Raw genomic sequence first — 22,832 nt, forward strand, 5'->3', positions numbered from 1 at the left:
TAAATGTGTGTATACTGTCTGATAGTGTATCTCAACAATTGGAAACTATACTGAGCAATTGTGTAAATTTCTATCCCCTTATAGGACTTTGTTAGTTATACATGACATGAACTTTTTCAAGGTTTTACACAAATATTTCAATATATCTCTACATAAAATTGCAAAAACAATAAGAAAACAGTTTAGGCTACCAAGAAATATTTTTTTGGTTGGTGTGTTTTATGTCATATTGCTTAAAAACTGAACTTACCACCGTGCTCTTCCGGCATGTGACTCACATGTGCTCTCCTCTGCTATACTTCCTTATAGCAACATATATCACCAAGATATGTAACAACTTTTGATTTTATTGGTTGAAGGGGATGTCATGTGACACATTTTTAGGTTAATATTATTAGTCAAAGGTTTAGGTGTTTTTTTAAAAGCAGTTTTTCTTAGCGTCATTTATAAATGACAAGTCCCTTAGAGGGTTAATAGGGGCTTTACAACAGCTGTTTTGAAGGCATCTGGGAAAACGCCAGTTCTCAGGGATGTGTTAATGATGTCAAGGACCGGACCTGAGATACTATCAAACACTCGCTTAAAGAATGCAGTGGGAATAGGATCAATATCTGAGGTTGTAGATTTACATTCAATGATGATTTTGGAGAGTTCACTTAGTGTGATACATGTAAAACTGCTCATGGTTAAGTTGCAAGATCTATGGATGTCAATTTCACCTCCAGTAGTAGTGATACTAGATCTGATCGATGTTATTTTGTTCTTGAAGAACTGAGCAAACTCTTCGCATTTAGCTGCTGAGGATAGTGGGGGGGCAGGGACAGTGTTTAGCAGCCGGTCAATGGTGGAGAACAGAACTCTGGAATTTCCGGCATTTTCTGTAATAATGTAGGAAAAATAACCTTTCCTTGCTAGACGGATGGTTTTGTTATAGGTAGTTAGTGCATCTTTGTAGATACCGTGGTGGATAGTGGTCTTTGTTTTTCTCCATTTTCTCTCTGCTACGCGACATTTTCTTTTTATTTCACTAACATTTTTATTTTTTAGCCATGGGGAGGTCCTACTTGTAGACTTCTTTTTAGTTTTAAGTGGGGCTACAGAGTCTAACACAGATGATAATGCATCATTTAGGTTTTCTACCATTTCATTTAGAGAGCAGTCATGACCAGTTGGCTCATAAAGAGCAATCTGCTCAGAAAATCTCTCAATAGCTTCATTGTCTAGATGTCTTTTATGGACTAAGAATTCTTTTGTGGTTTTTGGTAAGATGATTTCCACATCAAAAAGTATACAATGATGGTCAGAGAGCGGTAGATCAGTTATTGAAATATTATTGATGTTTAATCCAGTTGTTATTACTAGATCTAGTGTGTTTCCGTGCTGGTGTGTTGGATCCGTTATGTGCTGAGTTAGATCGAAACTGGTGAGGAGATTTAAAAGCTCAATAGTTCTTTGGTCTGCTTTTTTATTAACGTGGATGTTAAGGTCTCCATTCAGGACTATTTTGTCATATCTGGTGACACATAGTGATAATAGTTCAGAGAATTCTTGTATGAATATTGGTGAGTGCTTGGGTGGCCGATATATAATAACAAAGAGTACTGATTCAGTTTTGAGCTCTATAGCAAGATATTCAATTGATGTAAATTCACCTAGCTCAGTGATTTTGAACAACAGTTTAGATGAGAAAATAGCTGCGACTCCTCCACCTCTTTTTGATTTCCTAGAAACTTGGTGGAAGCTGTAATCAGGCGGACACGCTTCTATCAAAGTTGCTGTTGCCGTGTCATCGTTTAGCCAAGTTTCTGTTAGACAGATACAATCTAAGTTGTTTTCTTTAATCAGATCGTTGACCAGAAAGGTTTTGTTATTTAGTGATCTGACATTTAGAAGGGCCAGTTTAATCTGTGAGGTATTAACAGGTAAAACTGGGGGAGATATAGGAAGAACATGGATAGTTTTCAACCTTCTAGGACAAGTTTCGGGTTTATAACCATGCATTTTACCATTCCCATTTGCTGTTTAGGCAAGTCTACCACTAGTGCTGCTGCCAAATGCTCGCGTTGCTATCATTGGAGCTGATAGTGTGTAGGCAACATTTTGGCGAAACTATGTTCATAAAATGTAAAAAGTAACGAAACATATAGTAGAAATGTAGTGGAGTAGAAAGTATAGATAATAGCTGCAAAATGTAACATTCCACTACTGTATTTAAACAATTATCTGTCACCGTATGGAGGCTCCTCAGCTGTTCTCACAGACTGATGGTTATTAACACCCCAGCATCTTAGAATGGCCGTACATCAACATTTCAACAATTTTAATGGATTTCAGACTCTTGTCAACTACTGACCCTTGAGCCAAGAGAGTCGGAGTTGATAGGCTCAATCGACAGAGAAATTGGTGCCAAAATATGAAACTATTTTCACAGTAACTCCCAGAGTGTTCATCCTGGTCCAATATCCAAAGGTGCAAAAATGCATCCCAACAGCACTACTTGCCCAATCAAAGTGTGGGAATCAAACTCTGCACACCTTTGATATCAAGGAGAGATACTTGTCAGGTTCAGGCCCTCTATAGGGACTGAGCATCGCTGTTTACTCACAGTGTTCTGTGTAACTCCACATCAGGCTCTTCCTGTACATAAGTGACAGCCTAATTGTGTGTATATACAGCCGCGGAAAAAATTAAGAGACCACTTCAAAATTATCAGTTTCTCTGGTTTTACTATTTATTGGTATGTGTTAAAGTAAAATGTACATTTTAGTTTTATTCTATAACCTACTGGCAACATTCCTACCAAATTTCAAATAAAAATATTGTCATTTAGATCATTTATTTGCAGAAAAATGACAATTGGTCAAAATAGCAAAAATGATGCAGTGTCTTCAGATCTCGAATAATGCAAAGAAAACAAGCTCATATTCATTTTTAAACTACACAATACTAATGCTTACACTTAGGAAGAGTTCAGAAATCAATATTTGGTGGAATAACCTTGATTTAAAATCACAACTTTCATGTGTCTTGGCATGCTCTCCACCAGTCTTTCACATTGCCGTTGGGTGACTTTATGCTACTCCTGGCGCAAGAATTCAAGCAGCTCGGCTTCTTTTCATGGCTTTTGACCATCCATCTTCCTCTTGATCACATTTCAGAGGTTTTTTATGGGATTCAGGTCTCGAAATTGGGCTGGCCATGACAGGGTCCTGATCTGGTGGTACTCCATCCACACCTTTACTGGCCTGGCTGTGTGGCATGGAGCATTGCCCTGCTGGAAAAAACACTTCTCAGAGTTGGGGAACATTGTCAGAGCAAAAGGAAGCAAGTTTTTCTTCCGGGACAACGTTGTACTTTGCCTGGCTGAGGTTTGTAAAAGACCATAAGGGTTGAAAAAGCGGACTGGAGGTTCTTCTAAGTTAGTCTTCTCTGATGAGTCCGATTTCACAGTAGGTGCAAGACTCTCTGGCTTGTAGGCCTCTCCAGGTCTCCGTCTAACCATCAGACGACCATGTGTTGGGCAAAGCTGAAAATTGGACTCATCAGAGAAGACGAACTAGAAGACCCTCCAGTCCGCTTTTTTCAATCCTTATGGTCTTTTACAAACCTCTGCCAGGCAAAGTACAACGCTGTCCCGGAAGAAAAACTTGCTTCCTTTAGCTCTGACAATGTTCCCCAACTCTGAGAAATGTTTTTTCCAGCAGGGCAATGCTCCATGCCACACAGCCAGGCCAGTAAAGGTGTGGATGGAGTACCACCAGATCAGGACCCTGTCATGGCCAGCCCAATTTCGAGACCTGAATCCCATAAAAAAACCTCTGAAATGTGATCAAGAGGAAGATGGATGGTCACAAGCCATGAAAAGAAGCCGAGCTGCTTGAATTCTTGCGCCAGGAGTAGCATCAAGTCACCCAACGGCAATGTGAAAGACTGGTGGAGAGCATGCCAAGACACATGAACGTTGTGATTTTAAATCAAGGTTATTCCACCAAATATTGATTTCTGAACTCTTCCTAAGTGTAAGCATTAGTATTGTGTAGTTTAAAAATGAATATGAGCTTGTTTTCTTTGCATTATTCGAGATCTGAAGACACTGCATCTTTTTTGCTATTTTGACCAATTGTAATTTTTCTGCAAATAAATGATCTAAATGACAATATTTTTATTTGAAATTTGGTAGGAATGTTGCCAGTAGGTTATAGAATAAAACAAAAATGTACATTTTACTTTAACACATACCAATAAATAGTAAAACCAGAGAAACTGATAATTTTGAAGTGGTCTCTTAATTTTTTCCGCGGCTGTATATACTACATACATTTCATCTGTCCCCAACAAATTATCACTTGCACTCAAACAATTCACTGTCACCTTATGGAGGCTCCTCAGCTGTTCTCACAGCCTGATGGTTATTAACACCCCAGCATCTTAGAATGGCCTTTTACATGATCATTTCAACAATTTGAATGGATTTCACACTCTTGTCAACTATTGACCCTTGAGGGGTCTTCAAGCCAAGAGAGTCTAAGTTGATAGGCTCAATAGACAGAGATATTGGTGCCAAAATATGAAACTATTTTCCCAGAGTGTTCATCCTGGTCCAATATCCAAAGGTGCAAAAAAAATGCATCCAAACAGCACTACTGTACTAATCACTTAAAAACTCTGCACACCTTTGATATCAAGTAGAGATACTTGTCAGGTTCAGGCCCTCTATAGGGACTGAGCATCGCTGTTTACTCACAGTGTTCTGTGTAACTCCACATCAGGCTCTTCCTGTAAATCTTCCTGTAAATAAGTGACAGCCTAATTGTGTGTATAGGTATACTACATACATTTCAGCTGTCCCCAACAAATTATCACTTGCACTCAAACAATTCACTGTCACCTTATGGAGGCTCCTCAGCTGTTCTCACAGCCTGATGGTTATTAACACCCAAGCTTCTTAGAATGGCCTTACTTAATAAATGACCATTTCAACAATTTGAATGGATTTCACACTCTTGTCAACTACTGACCCTTGAGGGGTCTTCAAGCTGTGAGTAACTGATGCCGTTAGCACACAAACTTAACCTTCAGACATCTCCCTTCAGCACTGATGTAACAATAGTGGATGAGGTGCTACATGCTGTTCTTCTCAATCAAACACAGGCACTCGGCAGGAATCTCACAGTGCTATCTTTGTGCTTATGTGAGAAGACTAAGGAATCTATGATGTGCCAACGGGTCAGGGCAAAGTGAGGCTTTGTCATCAGATGACAGCTGACTGACCTTGGCCTTGACTGGACTTACACAGACACCAGCCTGGCTTGGTTTAAGGCCACACATGAGCACCTGTGACCACAAGAAAACACTCATAAACACCTGAAGAATTTCAGATGGAGCATTTGACCATAAAGATCACTGGCTGACTTGCTATGTCCATAAGTCACAAAACATCATTGTTTTTATTGTTAAATGCATTTAATTTTTTTTTATGCAGCTACTGGTGAACACAACATAACATTCTCAGCGTCAAAAACAAATAGCTTTGTTTACACATACTCATTTTCCTAAAGAAGACTGATCGGTCCAGCTTAATCTAAATACAACATACTAGTAAGGGGTAATTCTTAACCAATACTTATTTTTTTTTCATTGAGTAGCCAGATTTATAATATGTCATCCCAGGTGCTATATTTAATCAATCTGCAACTAGTTGAATAAGGACAGCTCTGCCTAACTATATGCTTTTATGGATGGGAGCGTTGACACAATAATGATGGACCTCCTTCCCCACTGATGTTGAACCCCATTACCCTCACCAAACAGACCCTGAAAACTCTTAAGAAATGCATTGAAACCTGTCACAAAAATACTAGAGAGGTACAGAAAACCAAGAAATATTATGATACACAACCTTTTCATTGTTCCTTCTAAATCATCATTACTGTATAGGTCCAAAAACAATTGTTTACTGTACCTTTAACAGTACTGAATGACCCAATTGCCCCCACCTTTCCATTCAAACCTAACTGGGGTGCTATCGCTGTCTATTTCTGCCACAGCCCTTATATGAGGGCCAATTGTTGTATATATAACAGGGAGTTGTGTCTGCTCACACTCAAGTTTATCATCCCATTACCCACAGGTAAGACAACCAGACTAATCAAATGATAATGTACCCTAAACTTTAAGAGCTTTTAGATCCAACAGTTCACATTGATCCTTCAAATAAGGAATTAATAATGACATTTTAGGGCTTGATAGGCAATCTCTTTTTTTTCTTTTTCATTTCAGGCTAATCATTAGGAGAGTGAACATCAACTACAGGTACTGTAGTTGGTTTTAAAACTTGTGTCTATACTGCACTCGTAATACACTATACTCAGCATCTGATTAAGCTTACTTAAACTCTGTGCTCAGTATGTATAATGGATGTGTAATTTTACTGTCATTCTTAAGTATATTTAACTACATAATAAGTAATTTATGGATGTTCTCTGTGTCTTGCTGTGGTTGATCTGACTTGAACTGTGCTTGTTCTATCTCTATCAACAATTGTCTTGAGTTATGTAATTTTACAGTGAACTGTCTGACTAATGATAAGTTGCGGTTGGTCATATTTACACACTTTAACAAAAGTCATGCTGTCCAATATCCAGTCGCCAGGCTTGAGATATTTTTTGATAAAATAGCTGTGCTTGCTTGTCTATGATGTGATTTTTATATTCTGACAATCTAAACTACTCAATCTTTCTAATTAATATTATCAAGGACTAAACCATGTGTGATGCGATGATGGTACATTTAACTACACAATGTGTTAATAATGGATATTCTCTGTGTCTTGCTGTGGTTTATCTGACTTGAAATGTGCTTGTTCTATCTCCCCAGGGCATATTTTTTCCCCACTGACTAAGGACTAAACCATGGGGGATGCTGCTATGGCAGAATTTGGGGCGGCGGCTTCATTTCTGAGAAAATCAGATATGGAGCGTCTGGAGGCCCAGACTCGCCCCTTTGACATCAAGAAGGCATGCTTCGTGACGGATCCTGAGGTTGAATTTGTGAAGGGAATGATTGTCAGCAGAGACGGGGACAAAGTCACCGTTGATACTGAGTATGAGAAGGTAAACAAATCAGTTTTACTGTATTCTTTCACATTTTATTTGAACAAATCTTTTAGACCGTTTTAAGATTATTTAGACACATACATTGTCATTTTAAGACCTAAAGACTACCAAATGCATATATGTAGATTTCCATGATTGCAGGCCTGTGAATAACACAAGACTTTTGACTTCCGATGAATAATGTCCGCACAACAAAGATTTGTATGACTAACATATTCACTCCTTCTCAAAGACTGTCACTGTAAAAGAAGAAAACGTCCACCCCCAGAATCCACCAAAGTATGACAAAATTGAGGACATGGCGATGTTAACCTTCCTGCACGAACCTGCTGTGCTGTTTAACCTCAAAGAGCGTTATGCAGCCTGGATGATCTACGTAAGTACATTGACAAGTGTGTTTTCTCAGGAGGTTCTCAGGAGATGTCAGATATGTTCAGTGTTGTATAGTAACGAAGTATAAATACTTCGTTACTGTACTTAAGTAGTTTTTTTGGATATCTGTAGGCTACTTTACTTTACTGCTTTGATGACTTTTACTTTTACTTCGCTACATTTTGCAAAGAAAACTGATACTTTTACTCCGATACATTTCCCCTGAAACCTTCGTTACTCGTTACAAAATCGAATCATCTTTAGAAAAAATTATAATCATGAGAGTGATGAGACCAAAGTCGGGGACTGTGGTAGAACAGACTCCAAGCAGGTTTGGCGAATCAGCTGTCCTAGCGCTCGTTTACCGTTTGCAAAAGCCCCCTTAGTTACAGTTGCTACGTCAGACAAAACTCCGAGGTCTGTACTCAAAAGCATGGCTACGACGAGGACAAGCCGCGCTATATCTGTCAGTGTCAGTGATTCTTTTTGGAGTAATATATCCGCGATATCCTCCAGATCAAGGCAAAATGGACTGCAATATGCAGTGGAAGAACATATCAAAAACAAGGTGTCAATCAGGGAATAGCTCAGCGTGCAATTCCAGACGGTAACGTTAACATTTTGACATCAACATTTTGATTGTAACATAAACACATTTGTTGAAGAGACTAGTTATATACTAGAAGTGGTAATACTACCAGTTGACATTAACCATAACTGTTTGTGGATTTTATCTTAACTAGATAGTTAGTTACCACCTAGCAAAAGTGTAGATCGCTATCTAGATATATCTAGCTGCAAGCAGCTTCATTTGCAGACATACAGTAGCCTATGTGTTTGTCTTTGTCGATGTAGGAGTGGGGTTCAAATCAGCCCATGTTTATAAGTTTGCTCATTTTAGTCTGAATAAACTTCATTATTCTCAAAATTCTGACCCTTTGCTTTTTTTACTTTTTACTTTTACTTTCAATACTTAAGTACATTTAATATCAGAAAATTACTTTTGATACTTAAGTACAGTAAAGATCAGATACTTTAGTACTTTTACTTAAAGGCACCCAGTGCAACTTTCGAGGCTTAAAAATAAACATTCAATTTCTAGTCTTTTTTACACGTAGTAAGTTTCAATAACTCCATACCATTACATACCGACATTCAAGCAGCAAAGATGAGACGTCGTTGTGTGGTGAGAACTGATAGAAAATCGATAACAACAACAATCGCCGCCATTTTCTTTATTTTTTGGTAACCTACAATAAATAAAGCAGGTTCCAGTCAATGGAAAAATGGCTTCTCCCCACCGGCGATTGTTTTTGTTTACGATTTTCTATCAGTTCTCACCACACAACGACGTCTCATCTTTGCTCCTTGAATGTCGATATGTAATGGTATGGAGTTATTGAAACTTACTACGTGCAAAAAAGACTAGAAATTGAATGTTTATTTTTCATTGAATGTTTACATAAAGTTGCACTGGGTGCCTTTAAGTAATATTCTAAAAGGTGACTTTTACTTTTACTTGAGTAATTTTCCAGTAACGTATCTATACTTTTACTCAAGTATGGCTTTTGAGTACTTTATACAACACTGGATATGTTCAAACTAATTATGATCAATCTTATGTCTCTTTCTACAGACCTACTCTGGGTTGTTCTGTGTGACTGTCAATCCCTACAAGTGGCTGCCAGTGTACAACCAGGAAGTTGTTGTTGCTTACAGAGGCAAGAAGAGGACTGAAGCTCCTCCTCACATCTTCTCCATCTCTGACAATGCCTACCAATACATGCTGTCAGGTAAAAAGGTCTTAATATATTCAAACAAGGATATTTTATATATGAGGTATAATCACTACATATACGTACATATAAAATATATATGAAATGAAATTAATTAATTTGCTTTGTTTGATTAGACAGGGAGAATCAGTCCTGCCTGATCACGTAAGTACATTATAGTAATGCTGTTTCTATTTCTTACTTAAGAGCTGGTAAAAAATAATAGCATAAAAACTAAATTCCTTGCCCTTCTTTCTAAGTGGAGAATCTGGTGCTGGGAAGACTGTGAACACCAAGAGAGTCATTCAGTATTTTGCCAGCATTGCTGCTGTAGGTGGAGGCAAGAAGGATCCGAATGACAAAAAGGTTGTTGAATTGAGACAGTGCCTCTTCTGTGTTTAATGCAAATTTCCCATAATCTTAATGGCAGTGACACTGATAGGTGTTTCTCTTCAGGGAACCCTGGAAGATCAAATCATCCAGTGTAACCCTGCTCTGGAGGCCTTTGGTAATGCAAAGACCATCAGAAACGACAACTCCTCTAGATTTGTAAGTATGACTTTGGATCGTCAAACGTCACTAAAGAAATGGAAATAAAATCCTAGCAATGCAAAACAATGTATTATGAATGCTAATTATTTTTTTTCATGTTTTTTTCAGGGTAAATTCATCAGAATCCACTTTGCTGCAAGTGGCAAACTGGCCTCTGCTGACATTGAGACATGTGAGTGAACTTCAGTTCAATTACATCAAATCAAAATCTATTATTCCTTAAAAATGCTGAAAAACATGTATTTCCTCATCATTTGGCAGATCTCCTGGAGAAATCTAGGATAACTTTCCAGCTAAAGGCTGAGAGAGATTATCACATCTTCTACCAGATCCTCTCTATGAGGAAACCAGAACTGCCGGGTTAGAATCCTCAAACTTTAACATAGCATACCAATCACATGTCACTTACTGAGGAAGAAACTGATGAGAACCATATTCTTCCATTTTAGAGATGCTGCTCATCACAACCAACCCCTACGACTATGCTTTCATCTCCCAAGGACAGACCACAGTAGCATCCATTGATGATGGTGATGAGCTGACAGCTACTGATGTGAGTAAAGCTGCTGTTGTCTTTAAGTTAGTCTTCTGCTGGATAGAAACACATTGGATAATTTTTCTATTTGGTTCTGATCTGTTTTCATCTGGAGGAGCCCTGCAATGTCCCTGTCCTTTTAAAGTATTACTATGTTAATAATAATAATAATACTTTTCTAGATACCCCAAGACGCTGGGTGATGTTGGGTTACATATAGTTATATACACAGCTAGTGAGTGTAATTTCACCACTTACTCTATTATTTCCGCTACAGGAAGCTTTTGATGTGCTGGGCTTCACTGCAGAAGAGAAGATTAGCATTTACAAGCTGACTGGTGCCATCATGCACTATGGCAACTTGAAGTTCAAGCAGAAGCAGAGAGAGGAGCAGGCAGAGGCTGATGGCACTGAGGGTATGATGAAAAGCACCACTGTATCTTGACAGTCAATTTAACCTGACCACAATTAATAATAACCAAGGTTGTGACAAAGATTGTTTTTGAGCTACTAAACATCATGATATAACTACTCCTATTGAAGGTTTAGATCGATAGCTTCACCTAAAAACATGGTCACAAAATTGTATTCATATAATGTATCAATGCATAAAGTATGTGTTCTTTAAAACAGATATGGACAAGGCTTGTTATCTGATGAACTTGAACTCTGCTGAAGTCATCAAGGCCTTATGTAATCCAAGAGTCAAAGTAGGAAATGAGTGGGTCACCAAGGGACAGAATGTCCAACAGGTAGGAGGGATGCAAGTTTTTTCAGAACTTTGTCCTCTTGTCTATTAAGTATTAAGTATAAGTATATTGAATATACTATGTATTAAGTATGTTTTAATTATTAACCCCTCTTTTCTGAAAGGTGTACTATGCCATTGGAGCACTGTCCAAGGCAATATATGAGAAGATGTTTAACTGGATGGTAGTGAGAATCAACAGCCAATTGGACACTAAACAAGCTCGCCAGTACTTCATTGGTGTGCTGGATATTGCTGGATTTGAGATCTTTGATGTGAGTTTGTAAAACAAAACAGACATCTAGTTAATAAAGAAACCTGATGCTATAAAAGGCCAACAATATTTCTATCTTCTTTATAGTTAAATACCTTTGAGCAACTATGCATCAACTTCACTAATGAGAAGCTGCAGCAGTTCTTCAACCACCACATGTTTGTGCTGGAGCAAGAGGAGTACAAGAAGGAGGGCATTGTGTGGGTTTTCATTGACTTCGGCATGGACTTGGCGGCGTGCATTGAACTCATCGAAAAGGTGTGCAAATCTATAGTTTATATGTATAATTATAACTTTTATTGTTAAAATGTCATTTTTAAAACATTTTAAGATCTAGTTCCAGTTCCTTCCCTAGAGCAGTAAAATAACATATTTGTTTCCGAAACTAACTTAAAATGTGCTACTAAGGAGCATGAATGTGATTTTAGATCTAGATTTTTAATGATAAAAACACACCAACGATCATCTGACATTTCTTATGTCTGTTTATACTACAGCCCATGGGGATCATGTCCATCCTTGAAGAGGAGTGCATGTTCCCCAAGGCCAGTGATGCTACATTTAAAGCCAAGCTTTATGACAACCACTTGGGCAAAAATGCCTGCTTCCAGAAGCCCAAGCCAATCAAGGGGAGACCAGAGGCCCATTTCTCCCTGGTTCACTATGCTGGAACTGTTGATTATAACATTTGCAACTGGCTGACGAAAAACAAGGATCCCCTCAATGATACAGTTGTGGGACTGTATCAGAAGTCATCAATGAAGATGCTGGCACAACTCTTTGAGGGATATGCTGGGGCTGATGCCGGTAAGCTATTTATCCATTACATAAAACACCACCTTTTTTTTTAGCACACAACTGCCAAATACGAGACAAAGAGAGAACATTGGCAAAAGATCAAATCTGGGGTACCCTCAAGGGTTTTGTATTTTTTTCCATTCAAAATTTTAATAATTTTAGTCCACATATAAATAAGGGTCATCAGGAATCTAATCCAACCTCAACCCCAAGCTGGAGTGTGTATTCAATTACGGACATTTATACTTTTGCTGCAGATGCTCCAAAGAGCAAGGAGGCTGGTAAGAAGAAGAAAGGTGGTTCCTTCCAGACTGTGTCCGCTCTCCATAGGGTCAGTATGACTTACTAGTTCATGTATGATGTTTCTGTTCATTATGCATTGTACACAGGGTCAGTGATTACTGTTTTATTATCATAGTTCTAAACCTGTGACAGACATACTCATGCTGTTCTGAACTCTCATTAAACAAATACAAAATATCTTACAACAGGAGAACCTGAACAAGCTGATGACCAACTTGAGGTCGACTCACCCCCACTTTGTGCGCTGCATTATCCCCAATGAGACCAAGACTCCTGGGGCCATGGAGAATCCTTTGGTCATGCACCAGCTGCGCTGTAACGGTGTGCTGGAAGGCATCAGGATCTGCAGAAAGGGCTTCCCCAACAGGATCCTGTATCCAGACTTCAAACAGAGGTAAAATCTGTAAATGTTTTGTCCTGACTATATGATAACACTATGAGGACATATCAAACAGACCATTTAACTATTTTTTCAGATACCGTATCCTGAATCCTGCTGCTATCCCTGAGGGACAGTTTATGGACAGCAAGAAAGGAGCAGAAAAACTCCTGGGATCTTTAGATATTGACCATGAGCAGTACAGATTTGGACACACTAAGGTGTTTCATTGTATAATGTTCCTATATACATCTTCAATATTAAATTAGCACGTTTTGTTCAGCCTAATGGAACTCTAAATGCCCAAACTGTTGATTTTAAGGTGTTCTTCAAAGCCGGTCTCCTGGGTGCCCTTGAGGAGCTGAGAGACGACCGTCTCACTATCATCATGACTGGCATCCAAGCAAATGGTCGCGGCCTTCTTGCAAGAGTTGAATACCAGAAGATTGTTGCACGCAGGTAAATTGGTTTACTAATTAAATGGGAGGGTCATACTACCGAAGTGTCCAAAAAAGTATCATTAAATGCATTCGTTATTCTACATATGTTGTTTTTCTACATATTACATGTATTACTACATGTATACATTATTGCAAAAAATGGAAAACATATGACCAAAACTGTCTATACATGATAGTGGGGACAAAAACCTTCATGGTTTTTGGAATTCATACTGGTTGATTTAAAACAAATATTGCCCAAACTGATGGCTCAAATATGTAGGAATAAATGTTCAAAGAACATACTGTATCAATAACTTAGCTGACAACATACAGATTAAGCAAAGGGAAATTTCCACAGAATAACCTGGGTCCATCTTCCCAAATTCACAAATATATTTGCCATGTCAATCTATACTTTGGGACTCCAACTTTTTTTAAATTCACAAAGCCACTTAGCACTCATAGTAGCACCTAACTTTGGGAGAACTAAGAAGCAGTCAAGATGACTCATAAGTCACCAAGGACCAACTCCTAGAAGATAGTGGGTATCGTGGTTGGGTAGCGTATTACGTTATTACTGATGAATTTGCAATTCTTTGCAATAGGCCCTAAAGCGCATGCCTAATCACCGGCACAGACCTGCCACTCATCAATCAATCACCAAGGTCACTGAAAGCAAGCTCATGACTTGACTTCAGCCAGCTTTGGGAATAGGATTTTTGGAGAGAACTTTCAGTTAGAAACTTTAAGTGTGACTTAGGAGTACACTGAGTGGTAGGATCAAATTCTTAATGAAATAAATGTAATAGTCATAACACTTTCATTATCAATTTGTGATGTTGGGAAATTCATTAGGAGAAAATATTTGCAATATATAAGATCTAAGTTTAACTCCCTTTGCCTGATCACACAGCAAGGAAGCACTCGTCATCATCTTCCAACACATTTCTTCACAATGTAATGGAGCCTTTTACTTTTACATTGAAAAATGTTGCATTCAGCATTCAGTTCTCAAAAAGCTCTACCTCTTATCAAGTATTAAAATGTATGTTTCCTTGTTTTGCTAAATGGCCTTTCCTTTCCATCGAGTTTAATTGTACAAAAACTCACTCAAACTGAGGGCAAAAATCAATGTTGCGATTCATGTGATTGTGAACAGAGAATTGCTGAAATTGCTGACACTAAAGTCAAATCATACTCACACATTACTATGAATACAGTTTATGGGTACAAAGGTTGAGCCGTGGTAAACTTGAATGTAATCATGTGCTACAAGTTAGAAAGGAGTTACAATGTAATCGGCAAAACATGCCTTTCACGTTTCTTTCTGTGCTTAGATGAGAAAAATGGCCATATAAAGACAATAACTCACATCAACCCGTTTCTTCTACAATCTCCTATTTCTTGCACATACATCTTTCCTTCCTTTCCAAATTGCAAGGGATGCCCTGCTGGTGATTCAGTGGAATGTCCGTGCATTCATGGGTGTCAAGAATTGGCCCTGGATGAAGATGTACTTCAAGATCAAGCCCCTGTTGAAATCAGCTGAGTCTGAGAAAGAGATGGCCAACATGAAGGAAGAATTCCTGAAACTGAAGGATGCCTATGCTAAATCTGAGACTCGTAGAAAAGAGCTGGAGGAAAAAATGGTTTCTATTCTCCAAGAGAAGAATGACCTGCAACTTTCAGTTCAGACTGTGAGTAAAGCTTATTTTCAGTGTTCAACGATGTGTTTAAACGATACATTTGTTTGGCATATAGATGAAGGAAATATTTGTAAAATAAGCATTAAGCTACAATTACCATTTTCACCTACAGCAATCAATTTCTCTTCACAGGAACAAGATGCTCTTTGTGATGCTGAGGAACGTTGTGAGGGCCTGATCAAGAGCAAGATCCAGCTTGAGGCCAAAAGCAAAGAGCTGACTGAGAGACTGGAAGATGAAGAAGAGATGAATGCAGAGCTGACTGCTAAGAAGAGGAAGTTGGAGGATGAGTGCTCTGAGCTCAAGAAGGACATTGATGATCTGGAGCTAACACTGGCTAAAGTGGAGAAAGAGAAACATGCCACTGAGAATAAGGTCAGTGCATGTGAAATAGGCGTAAGGAGATGGTAAGTGAACTCCCTATTCTAAAATGTTTTCATTCCTTCTATTCATTTAGGTTAAAAACCTGACTGAGGAGATGGCAGCTCTTGATGAAATCATTGCCAAGCTGACCAAGGAGAAGAAAGCTCTACAGGAGGCTCATCAGCAAACGCTGGATGACCTTCAGAGTGAGGAGGACAAAGTCAACACTCTGACTAAGGCCAAAGCCAAGCTGGAGCAGCAAGTTGATGATGTGTGTGTCCAGTTATCACCTTATTCAAATCTTTGTGTATTGCGCTGGTGTCGGAAAATGAAAAACAAATTCCTTTCCGACTCTTTTTCAGCTTGAGGGCTCCCTGGAACAGGAAAAGAAGCTAAGGATGGATCTGGAGAGAGCTAAGAGGAAGCTTGAGGGTGACTTAAAGTTGACCCAGGAAAATGTGATGGACCTAGAGAATGACAAACAGCAGCTAGAGGAAAGGATGAAAAAGTATGTTTTCTGGATCACACATGAGACAAAACCAAAACCATTTTATTTCATTAATAAATATCCCAAAATACAGAGTACTATGTTAACTCTAAAGACGATTAAATCTGTTTTTTTTTTTTACCACAGGAAAGACTTTGATATGAGCCAGCTTACCAGCAAGATTGAAGATGAGCAAGCTATAGGAGCACAGCTCCAAAAGAAACTGAAGGAACTTCAGGTACAGAGGAAACAATTAGAATAAAAAGCTGAGTTTACAATATAAGATTTCATTTGAACATATTCATGTTTTCTTGAAAAAAAGGCCCGAATTGAGGAGCTAGAAGAGGAGCTGGAGGCTGAGAGAGCTGCCAGGGCCAAAGTGGAGAAGCAGCGGGCAGACCTGGCAAGAGAGCTGGAGGAGATCAGTGAGAGGCTGGAGGAGGCTGGAGGTGCCACTGCTGCCCAGATTGAGATGAACAAGAAGAGGGAGGCTGAGTTCCAGAAGTTGCGCAGAGACCTTGAAGAGTCCACTCTGCAGCATGAGGCCACCGCTGCCACACTGAGGAAGAAGCAGGCAGACAGTGTAGCTGACCTTGGCGAGCAGATTGACAACCTTCAGAGAGTGAAACAAAAGCTTGAGAAGGAGAAGAGTGAACTCCGTCTGGAGCTGGATGATGTTGCCTCCAACATGGAGCAGGTTTCCAAAGCCAAGGTAAAGTATGAAAACCTTTCATAAACAAAATTGTTTACATATCAAGACTCTAGATGTCTTAGATCTTTCTATTTTCATGAACAATTTTCTTTTTTCAGGGAAACTTGGAAAAAATGTGCAGGACCTTGGAGGATCAGATGAGTGAATATAGGACAAAGTATGAGGAAGCCCAGCGTGGCATCAATGATTTTTCTATGCAGAAAGCTAAGCTTCAAACTGAAAATGGTACATAACAGTTACACTGACATAACCTGTTTAAACATTAACACTCTCATCATGCTATCATGACTAACCATCATATCTCAATCAAACAGGGGAGCTTTCCCGGCAACTAGAAGAGAAGGATTCTCTTGTCTCTCAGCTAACTAGAGGCAAACAATCCTACACTCAACAGGTTGAAGACCTTAAAAGACAACTAGAGGAAGAAGTCAAGGTGTTTAGAAAACATACTATAACATGACTTACATGAATGATGAACATACTGTTACAGCAGAATGTAAGGTAAATATGAATGTATTAATTTTGGTTCTTAAAACAATTGACTTATTAGCTTCTCCTATGATCAATTTATCCCAGGCTAAGAATGCGCTAGCCCATGCAGTGCAGTCTGCTCGCCATGATGCTGACCTCCTAAGGGAGCAGTTTGAGGAGGAGCAGGAGGCCAAGGCTGAGCTGCAGCGCAGTCTCTCCAAGGCCAACTCTGAGGTGGCTCAGTGGAGAACCAAGTACGAGACTGATGCCGTCCAGAGGACTGAGGAGCTGGAAGATGCCAAGTAAGGCCCCCTGACGTGACTCTGTATGAACTGTTTGAAAAGACTAAACATGGCCAGTGCCATCATAATGCACCCTTTCAATCTATTCTTACTCAGGAAAAAGCTGGCTCAGCGTCTGCAAGATGCAGAGGAAGCTGTGGAGGCTGTTAATGCTAAATGCTCCTCCCTGGAGAAAACTAAGCATAGACTGCAGAATGAGATTGAAGATCTCATGGTAGATGTGGAGAGATCTAATGCTGCTGCTGCTGCCCTGGACAAGAAACAAAGAAACTTTGACAAGGTAACAAACCCATTTCCCCTAACGAGTATTTAACTTCGGACCCTTAATGTTATATCGCAGGGAGAAAAATATTCCATATTTTAATTTCATCAGGTCCTAGCAGAGTGGAAGCAGAAGTATGAGGAGTCTCAGACTGAGCTGGAGAGCTCCCAGAAAGAGGCCAGATCTCTTGGCACTGAGCTCTTCAAACTCAAGAACTCTTATGAGGAATCTCTGGATCACCTGGAGACCATGAAGAGGGAGAACAAAAACCTCCAAGGTCTGTCAAGACATGAAATCACTGCCATGTGCAAGAACAGTGATGTATTTAAACATACTTTTGTTTGTGAACCCAATTTTTTTACCCTATAGAGGAAATATCTGATCTCACTGAGCAACTTGGTGAGACTGGCAAGAGCATTCACGAACTTGAAAAGGTCAGAAAGCTACTTGAGCAAGAAAAGGCAGAGATTCAAACTGCTTTAGAGGAAGCAGAGGTATGTTCAAAATAACTCAATTCGATTGCGTCTGTTTCTTAGACTTGCTAAGGAATGTTCTAAGTGTATACTAATGTGCTTATATATTTCAACAGGGTACTCTAGAGCATGAAGAGGGTAAGATCCTGAGAGCTCAGCTGGAGTTCAACCAGGTCAAAGCTGACATTGAGCGTAAACTTACTGAGAAGGATGAAGAGATGGAGCAGGCCAAGAGGAACCAACAGAGAGTGGTGGATACCCTGCAGAGCTCCCTGGAGTCTGAGACTCGCAGCAGGAATGAGGCTCTGAGGCTGAAGAAGAAGATGGAGGGAGACCTCAATGAGATGGAGATCCAGCTCAGCCAGGCCAACCGGCAGGCATCTGAGGCCCAGAAGCAGCTCAAGGGTCTCCATGGGCATCTGAAGGTTAAAAAGCAGTACCTGAGTTCAGTTATAACTTTAGATGCAAATATGTCCATGTGCATTTACGATTTCTAAAATGTATCCATCATAGGACTCTCAGCTTCATCTGGATGAAGCTATCCGTAGTAATGATGATCTCAAAGAGAACACTGCAATTGTGGAGAGACGCAACAATCTGATGCAGGCTGAACTGGATGAGCTGAGGTCCCTGGTGGAGCAGACTGAGAGAGGCCGGAAACTGGCTGAACAGGAGCTGCTGGACGTCAGCGAGAGGGTGCAGCTACTGCACTCTCAGGTAAAATCCTTAACATGGTGGTTCTCCTGACTAATACATAATGTGACACAGACCATCTTGAACACTTTTGTCTTCCCAAACAGAACACCAGCTTGCTGAACCAGAAAAAGAAACTGGAGGGTGATACATCCCAGCTTCAGAATGAAGTGGAGGAGGCTGTGCAGGAGTGCAGGAATGCTGAGGAAAAAGCCAAGAAGGCCATCACTGATGCTGCCATGATGGCAGAGGAGCTGAAGAAAGAGCAGGACACCAGTGCTCACCTGGAGCGCATGAAGAAGAACATGGAGCAGACCATCAAGGACCTGCAGCACCGTCTGGATGAAGCTGAGCAAATTGCCATGAAGGGCGGCAAGAAACAGATCCAGAAGCTAGAGTCCAGGGTGAGTGCTCTATTTTACTGATTTGAGTTTATGCCTTGTTCAGTAAGGATATCTTTTCAAAATATTTTTTTGACGTTTGGTTTATGTGTCTACTTAGGTGAGGGAACTTGAGAATGAGGTTGAGATGGAGCAACGGAAGGCCGGTGATTCTGTTAAGGGGATCCGTAAATATGAGAGACGCATCAAGGAGCTCACCTACCAAGTAAGTATAATTTTATAAAATGTCTGGAAAATGTCTCGGTGTGTCTCTCCCCCACATCACATAGATACACAGTAATACATACAACATGCACTTACCTCTTAATCTACAGACTGAAGAAGACAAGAAGAATCTGCATCGTCTCCAGGATCTTGTGGACAAACTGCAAATGAAGGTCAAGTCCTACAAGAGAACAGCAGAGGAGGCTGTAAGTTTTCCATAATTCACCATTTCATTCAGACATACTAGAGTGATCTGTTACTTAATTCCGTGACTAATTATGATTTTCAGGAGGAACTGGCCAATGGCAGCATGGGCAAGTTCCGCAAGCTGCAGCATGAGTTGGATGAGGCTGAGGAGAGAGCTGATATTGCTGAGTCTCAGGTCAACAAGATGAAAACCAAGAGCCGCGATGCAGGTGGCAAGGTAAAGTCACACACTTACAAAAAATCCACTATCAATGTAATTCACAAAAAAAAAAAAAAATTGATATTACATGGCAAGTATCTGCCTACTAAGCACATGGGTCTATGGTAAACACTAGAACAGCCAAGCAATTCACACCAGATTAGAACAATAACCTGTGCTGTATGCACAGCTATTATCCCGGTTCACCTGAGTTGAACAGCATCTGCCATACAAAATGTATTGTAAAGACAATACTCCAGTAGCAGCCAATAGGTTGAGTATGAAGTATGAGCGGCATGACTTTTCTCAACGGTTTCTGGCTAATTTAACCATGAGGAACACTGGGTGCACTAGGGTGCTGTCATTTACTGTAACCCGAGCGAACATCGAGATTTTGCCACGCCCTTTTAGCATGTGTCCAGCACATCTGTATCTCAGCTTCTGAAGGTCGTAGACACTTGATTTTGGTCTCAAATTGACCGGAATACGCATATTTATATATGCACTATGAAGGTTTCTAAGCTCTAAAACCTTAACTCTTGAGATATTCAAGAATTCTAATTTTTTTAATTTTTAAATGTGGCGGGTGCTGTCGTTTACTGTCAACCGAGCGAACATTGAGATTTTGCCATGCCCTTTTCCCGTATCTCAGCTTCTGAAGGTCGTAGACACTTGAATTTGGTCTCAAAATGACCGGAATATGCATGTTTATGTACGCACTATAAAGGTTTCTAGGCTCTAAAATCTTTGCCTTTCGAGATATTCAAGATTTTTTGGGGGGGATATTCGCATGGGACGCAAAAAGCTTCAAATCTTGAATGTCTTGAGTATCTCGAATATCTAGAAAAGTAAAGGTTTTAGAGCTTCATAGTGAATATGTAAACATGCCTATTCCGGTCATTTTGAGACCAAATTCAAGTGTCTATGGCCTTCAGAAGCTGAGATACAGATGCGCTGGACACGCCCTAAAAGGCGTGGCAAAATCTCAATGTTCGCTCGGGTTACAGTAAATGACAGCACCCTAGTCGTTTTCCTTATGGTCAAATTAGTCAGAAACAGTTGAGAAAAGTCATGCCGCTCATACTTCATACTCAACCTATTGGCTGCTACTGGAGTACAAAATGCTAATGTCTGTCTGTTTTGAGTTTGCATGCTAATGTTCAGTAATCACGTCCATTAACATATAAGCATTCTAAAGCCATTAAAGTCTACAACACCCAAATTAAGTTTTTACGACACCAGCTTGTCCACTTTCAAATCATGTGCCACAGGGATTTATTTCTATATAAACTGTAAAATCAGTCTCATGTTTATAGGACTACTTAAATAGGCCTATCTGATGATGGAGATTGCAAAACAAATCATTCATCAATCAATGATGAACCCTCGGCCATTAATGCTAAAACTCCCACTCTAACCTGAGGCATAGCCTTTTATCTGACAAGAAAAATCACATATTCATGTTCTTGCCACAGGCAGGTTTTCAGCCAATCACAACCAAAGCTAGTGGGCAGCAATTCATCTTGATAACCTGTTTGCCTGATCAAGATACATATTTGTTGAACAGTAAAATACTTGCTTGATTAAAACAGATTATACATGCAAAATATATATTTTCTTTTTTATATTTCTCTTGCAGAAAGGTCATGATGAGTGAAGAGTGAAGCTCTGACTTGGATCTTTCCAAAGAGCATATCTGCCTTACAGTGATTTAGTCCTTTTAGCTATACTCTGTAGATTCAATAAAATGCGTGTCAAAACTATCACTCTGGTTGTCATATGGTTGTCATATTTTAGTGTATACTAGCACCTGAGTCATTGATGAATGTTTGCTCCAAATCAATCAATGAACTATAAAAGTAAGCAGCCAGCAAAAGGCAGTTGACCGATGGTGGATGGTATCTAAAAGCCTCTTAAAGAAGCTAATTTAAAAAATTAAAAAAATGATTTATGTACTGTACATGTTACTAATAATATAACTCTGGCCAGGAGCATTTTCATTGTGGCCAGCCAGTTGTACATTTCTGTGTGGAAATGTACAGGTGCATCTCCAAAAATGTGAATATCGTGGAGAAACAAAAATCAGTAATTTAATTTAAAAGGTGGCACCCTCATATATCATCACACATAAAGTGGCAAGTTTCAAGCCTGTTTTGTTTTAATCTTGATGATAACTGCTTACAGCTCATGAAAATCAAAATTCCAGTGTCTCAAAATATTAGATTAAAGAATTTAAAATACAGAAATGTTAACCTTAGATGAGCTCTAATCATCTAATTAACTCAAAATACCTGCAAAGGTCTCCTGAGGCTTCAATGTCTCAATCTGGTTCAGTAAACACAACCTCAATCATGGGGAAGACTGCTGACTTGACAGTTGTCCAGAAGACACTCCTTGACAGCCATCATGAGGGTAAGCCACAGAAAGTCATCGCTGAAAGGGTTGGCTGTTCGCAGAGCGCTGTATCAAAACATATTCATGGGAAGTTGACTGGAAGGGAAAAGTGTGGTAGGAAAAGGTGCCCAAGCAACAGGGATGACCGCAGTCAGGCAAAGCCGATTCAATAACTTGGGGGAGCTTCATAAGGAGTGGACTGAGGGCGTCAGTGCATCAAGAGCCACCACTTACAGACGTGTCCAGGAAATGGACTACAAGTGTCACATTCCTAGTGTCAAGCCACTCCTGAACCAGACACAACATCAGAAGTGTCTTACCTGAGCGAAGGAGAAAAAGAACTAGACAGTTGCTCAGTGGACATTTCATTTGGAAATCAAGGTACCAGCTTCTGGAGGACGAGTGGAGAGGCACAGAATCCAAGTTGCTTGAAGTCCAGTGTGAAGAATCAAAGTCAAAGTCATTTATTTCTTGCCACACAGCACGACACCCAACACACAACACACCTGTGCATTGGGCGGCGACACAGGACACACACACACACACACACACACACACACACACACGCTGAAGATGTCAGCAGTGGAAATTGTCCTCTGCTTTTCACCCATCCTGAGCTGTCCTTCATCACAGGCAGCCAGGAGCAGGGGGCAGCCTTTTAATG

General features: G+C 39.8%; 1 protein-coding gene across 1 annotated transcript; it reads left to right on the plus strand.

The window, feature by feature from the left end:
- The first annotated feature begins 6,113 nt into the window (after positions 1-6,113).
- On the plus strand, positions 6,114-21,540 carry LOC308378711 (myosin-7-like). The gene is made up of 39 exons (XM_080855679.1): positions 6,114-6,130; positions 6,280-6,312; positions 6,877-7,112; positions 7,348-7,491; positions 9,124-9,280; positions 9,400-9,427; positions 9,523-9,628; positions 9,719-9,811; positions 9,923-9,986; positions 10,076-10,174; positions 10,264-10,367; positions 10,627-10,765; positions 10,983-11,101; positions 11,223-11,372; positions 11,459-11,629; positions 11,869-12,178; positions 12,427-12,500; positions 12,661-12,866; positions 12,949-13,072; positions 13,174-13,310; positions 14,736-14,991; positions 15,133-15,375; positions 15,458-15,634; positions 15,726-15,871; positions 15,998-16,088; positions 16,173-16,562; positions 16,661-16,787; positions 16,877-16,995; positions 17,139-17,335; positions 17,432-17,615; positions 17,709-17,874; positions 17,967-18,091; positions 18,187-18,495; positions 18,584-18,787; positions 18,871-19,167; positions 19,265-19,369; positions 19,479-19,574; positions 19,658-19,792; positions 21,414-21,540. The coding sequence occupies exons 3-39, from the start codon at positions 6,912-6,914 to the stop codon at positions 21,429-21,431; spliced, it is 5,811 nt and encodes a 1,936-aa protein (XP_080711805.1). The 5' UTR covers positions 6,114-6,130; positions 6,280-6,312; positions 6,877-6,911; the 3' UTR covers positions 21,432-21,540.
- Positions 21,541-22,832: the final 1,292 nt, after the last annotated feature.

This window comes from Sprattus sprattus, assembly GCF_963457725.1.
Source record: "Sprattus sprattus genome assembly, chromosome: 17".
Taxonomy (NCBI): domain Eukaryota; kingdom Metazoa; phylum Chordata; class Actinopteri; order Clupeiformes; family Clupeidae; genus Sprattus; species Sprattus sprattus.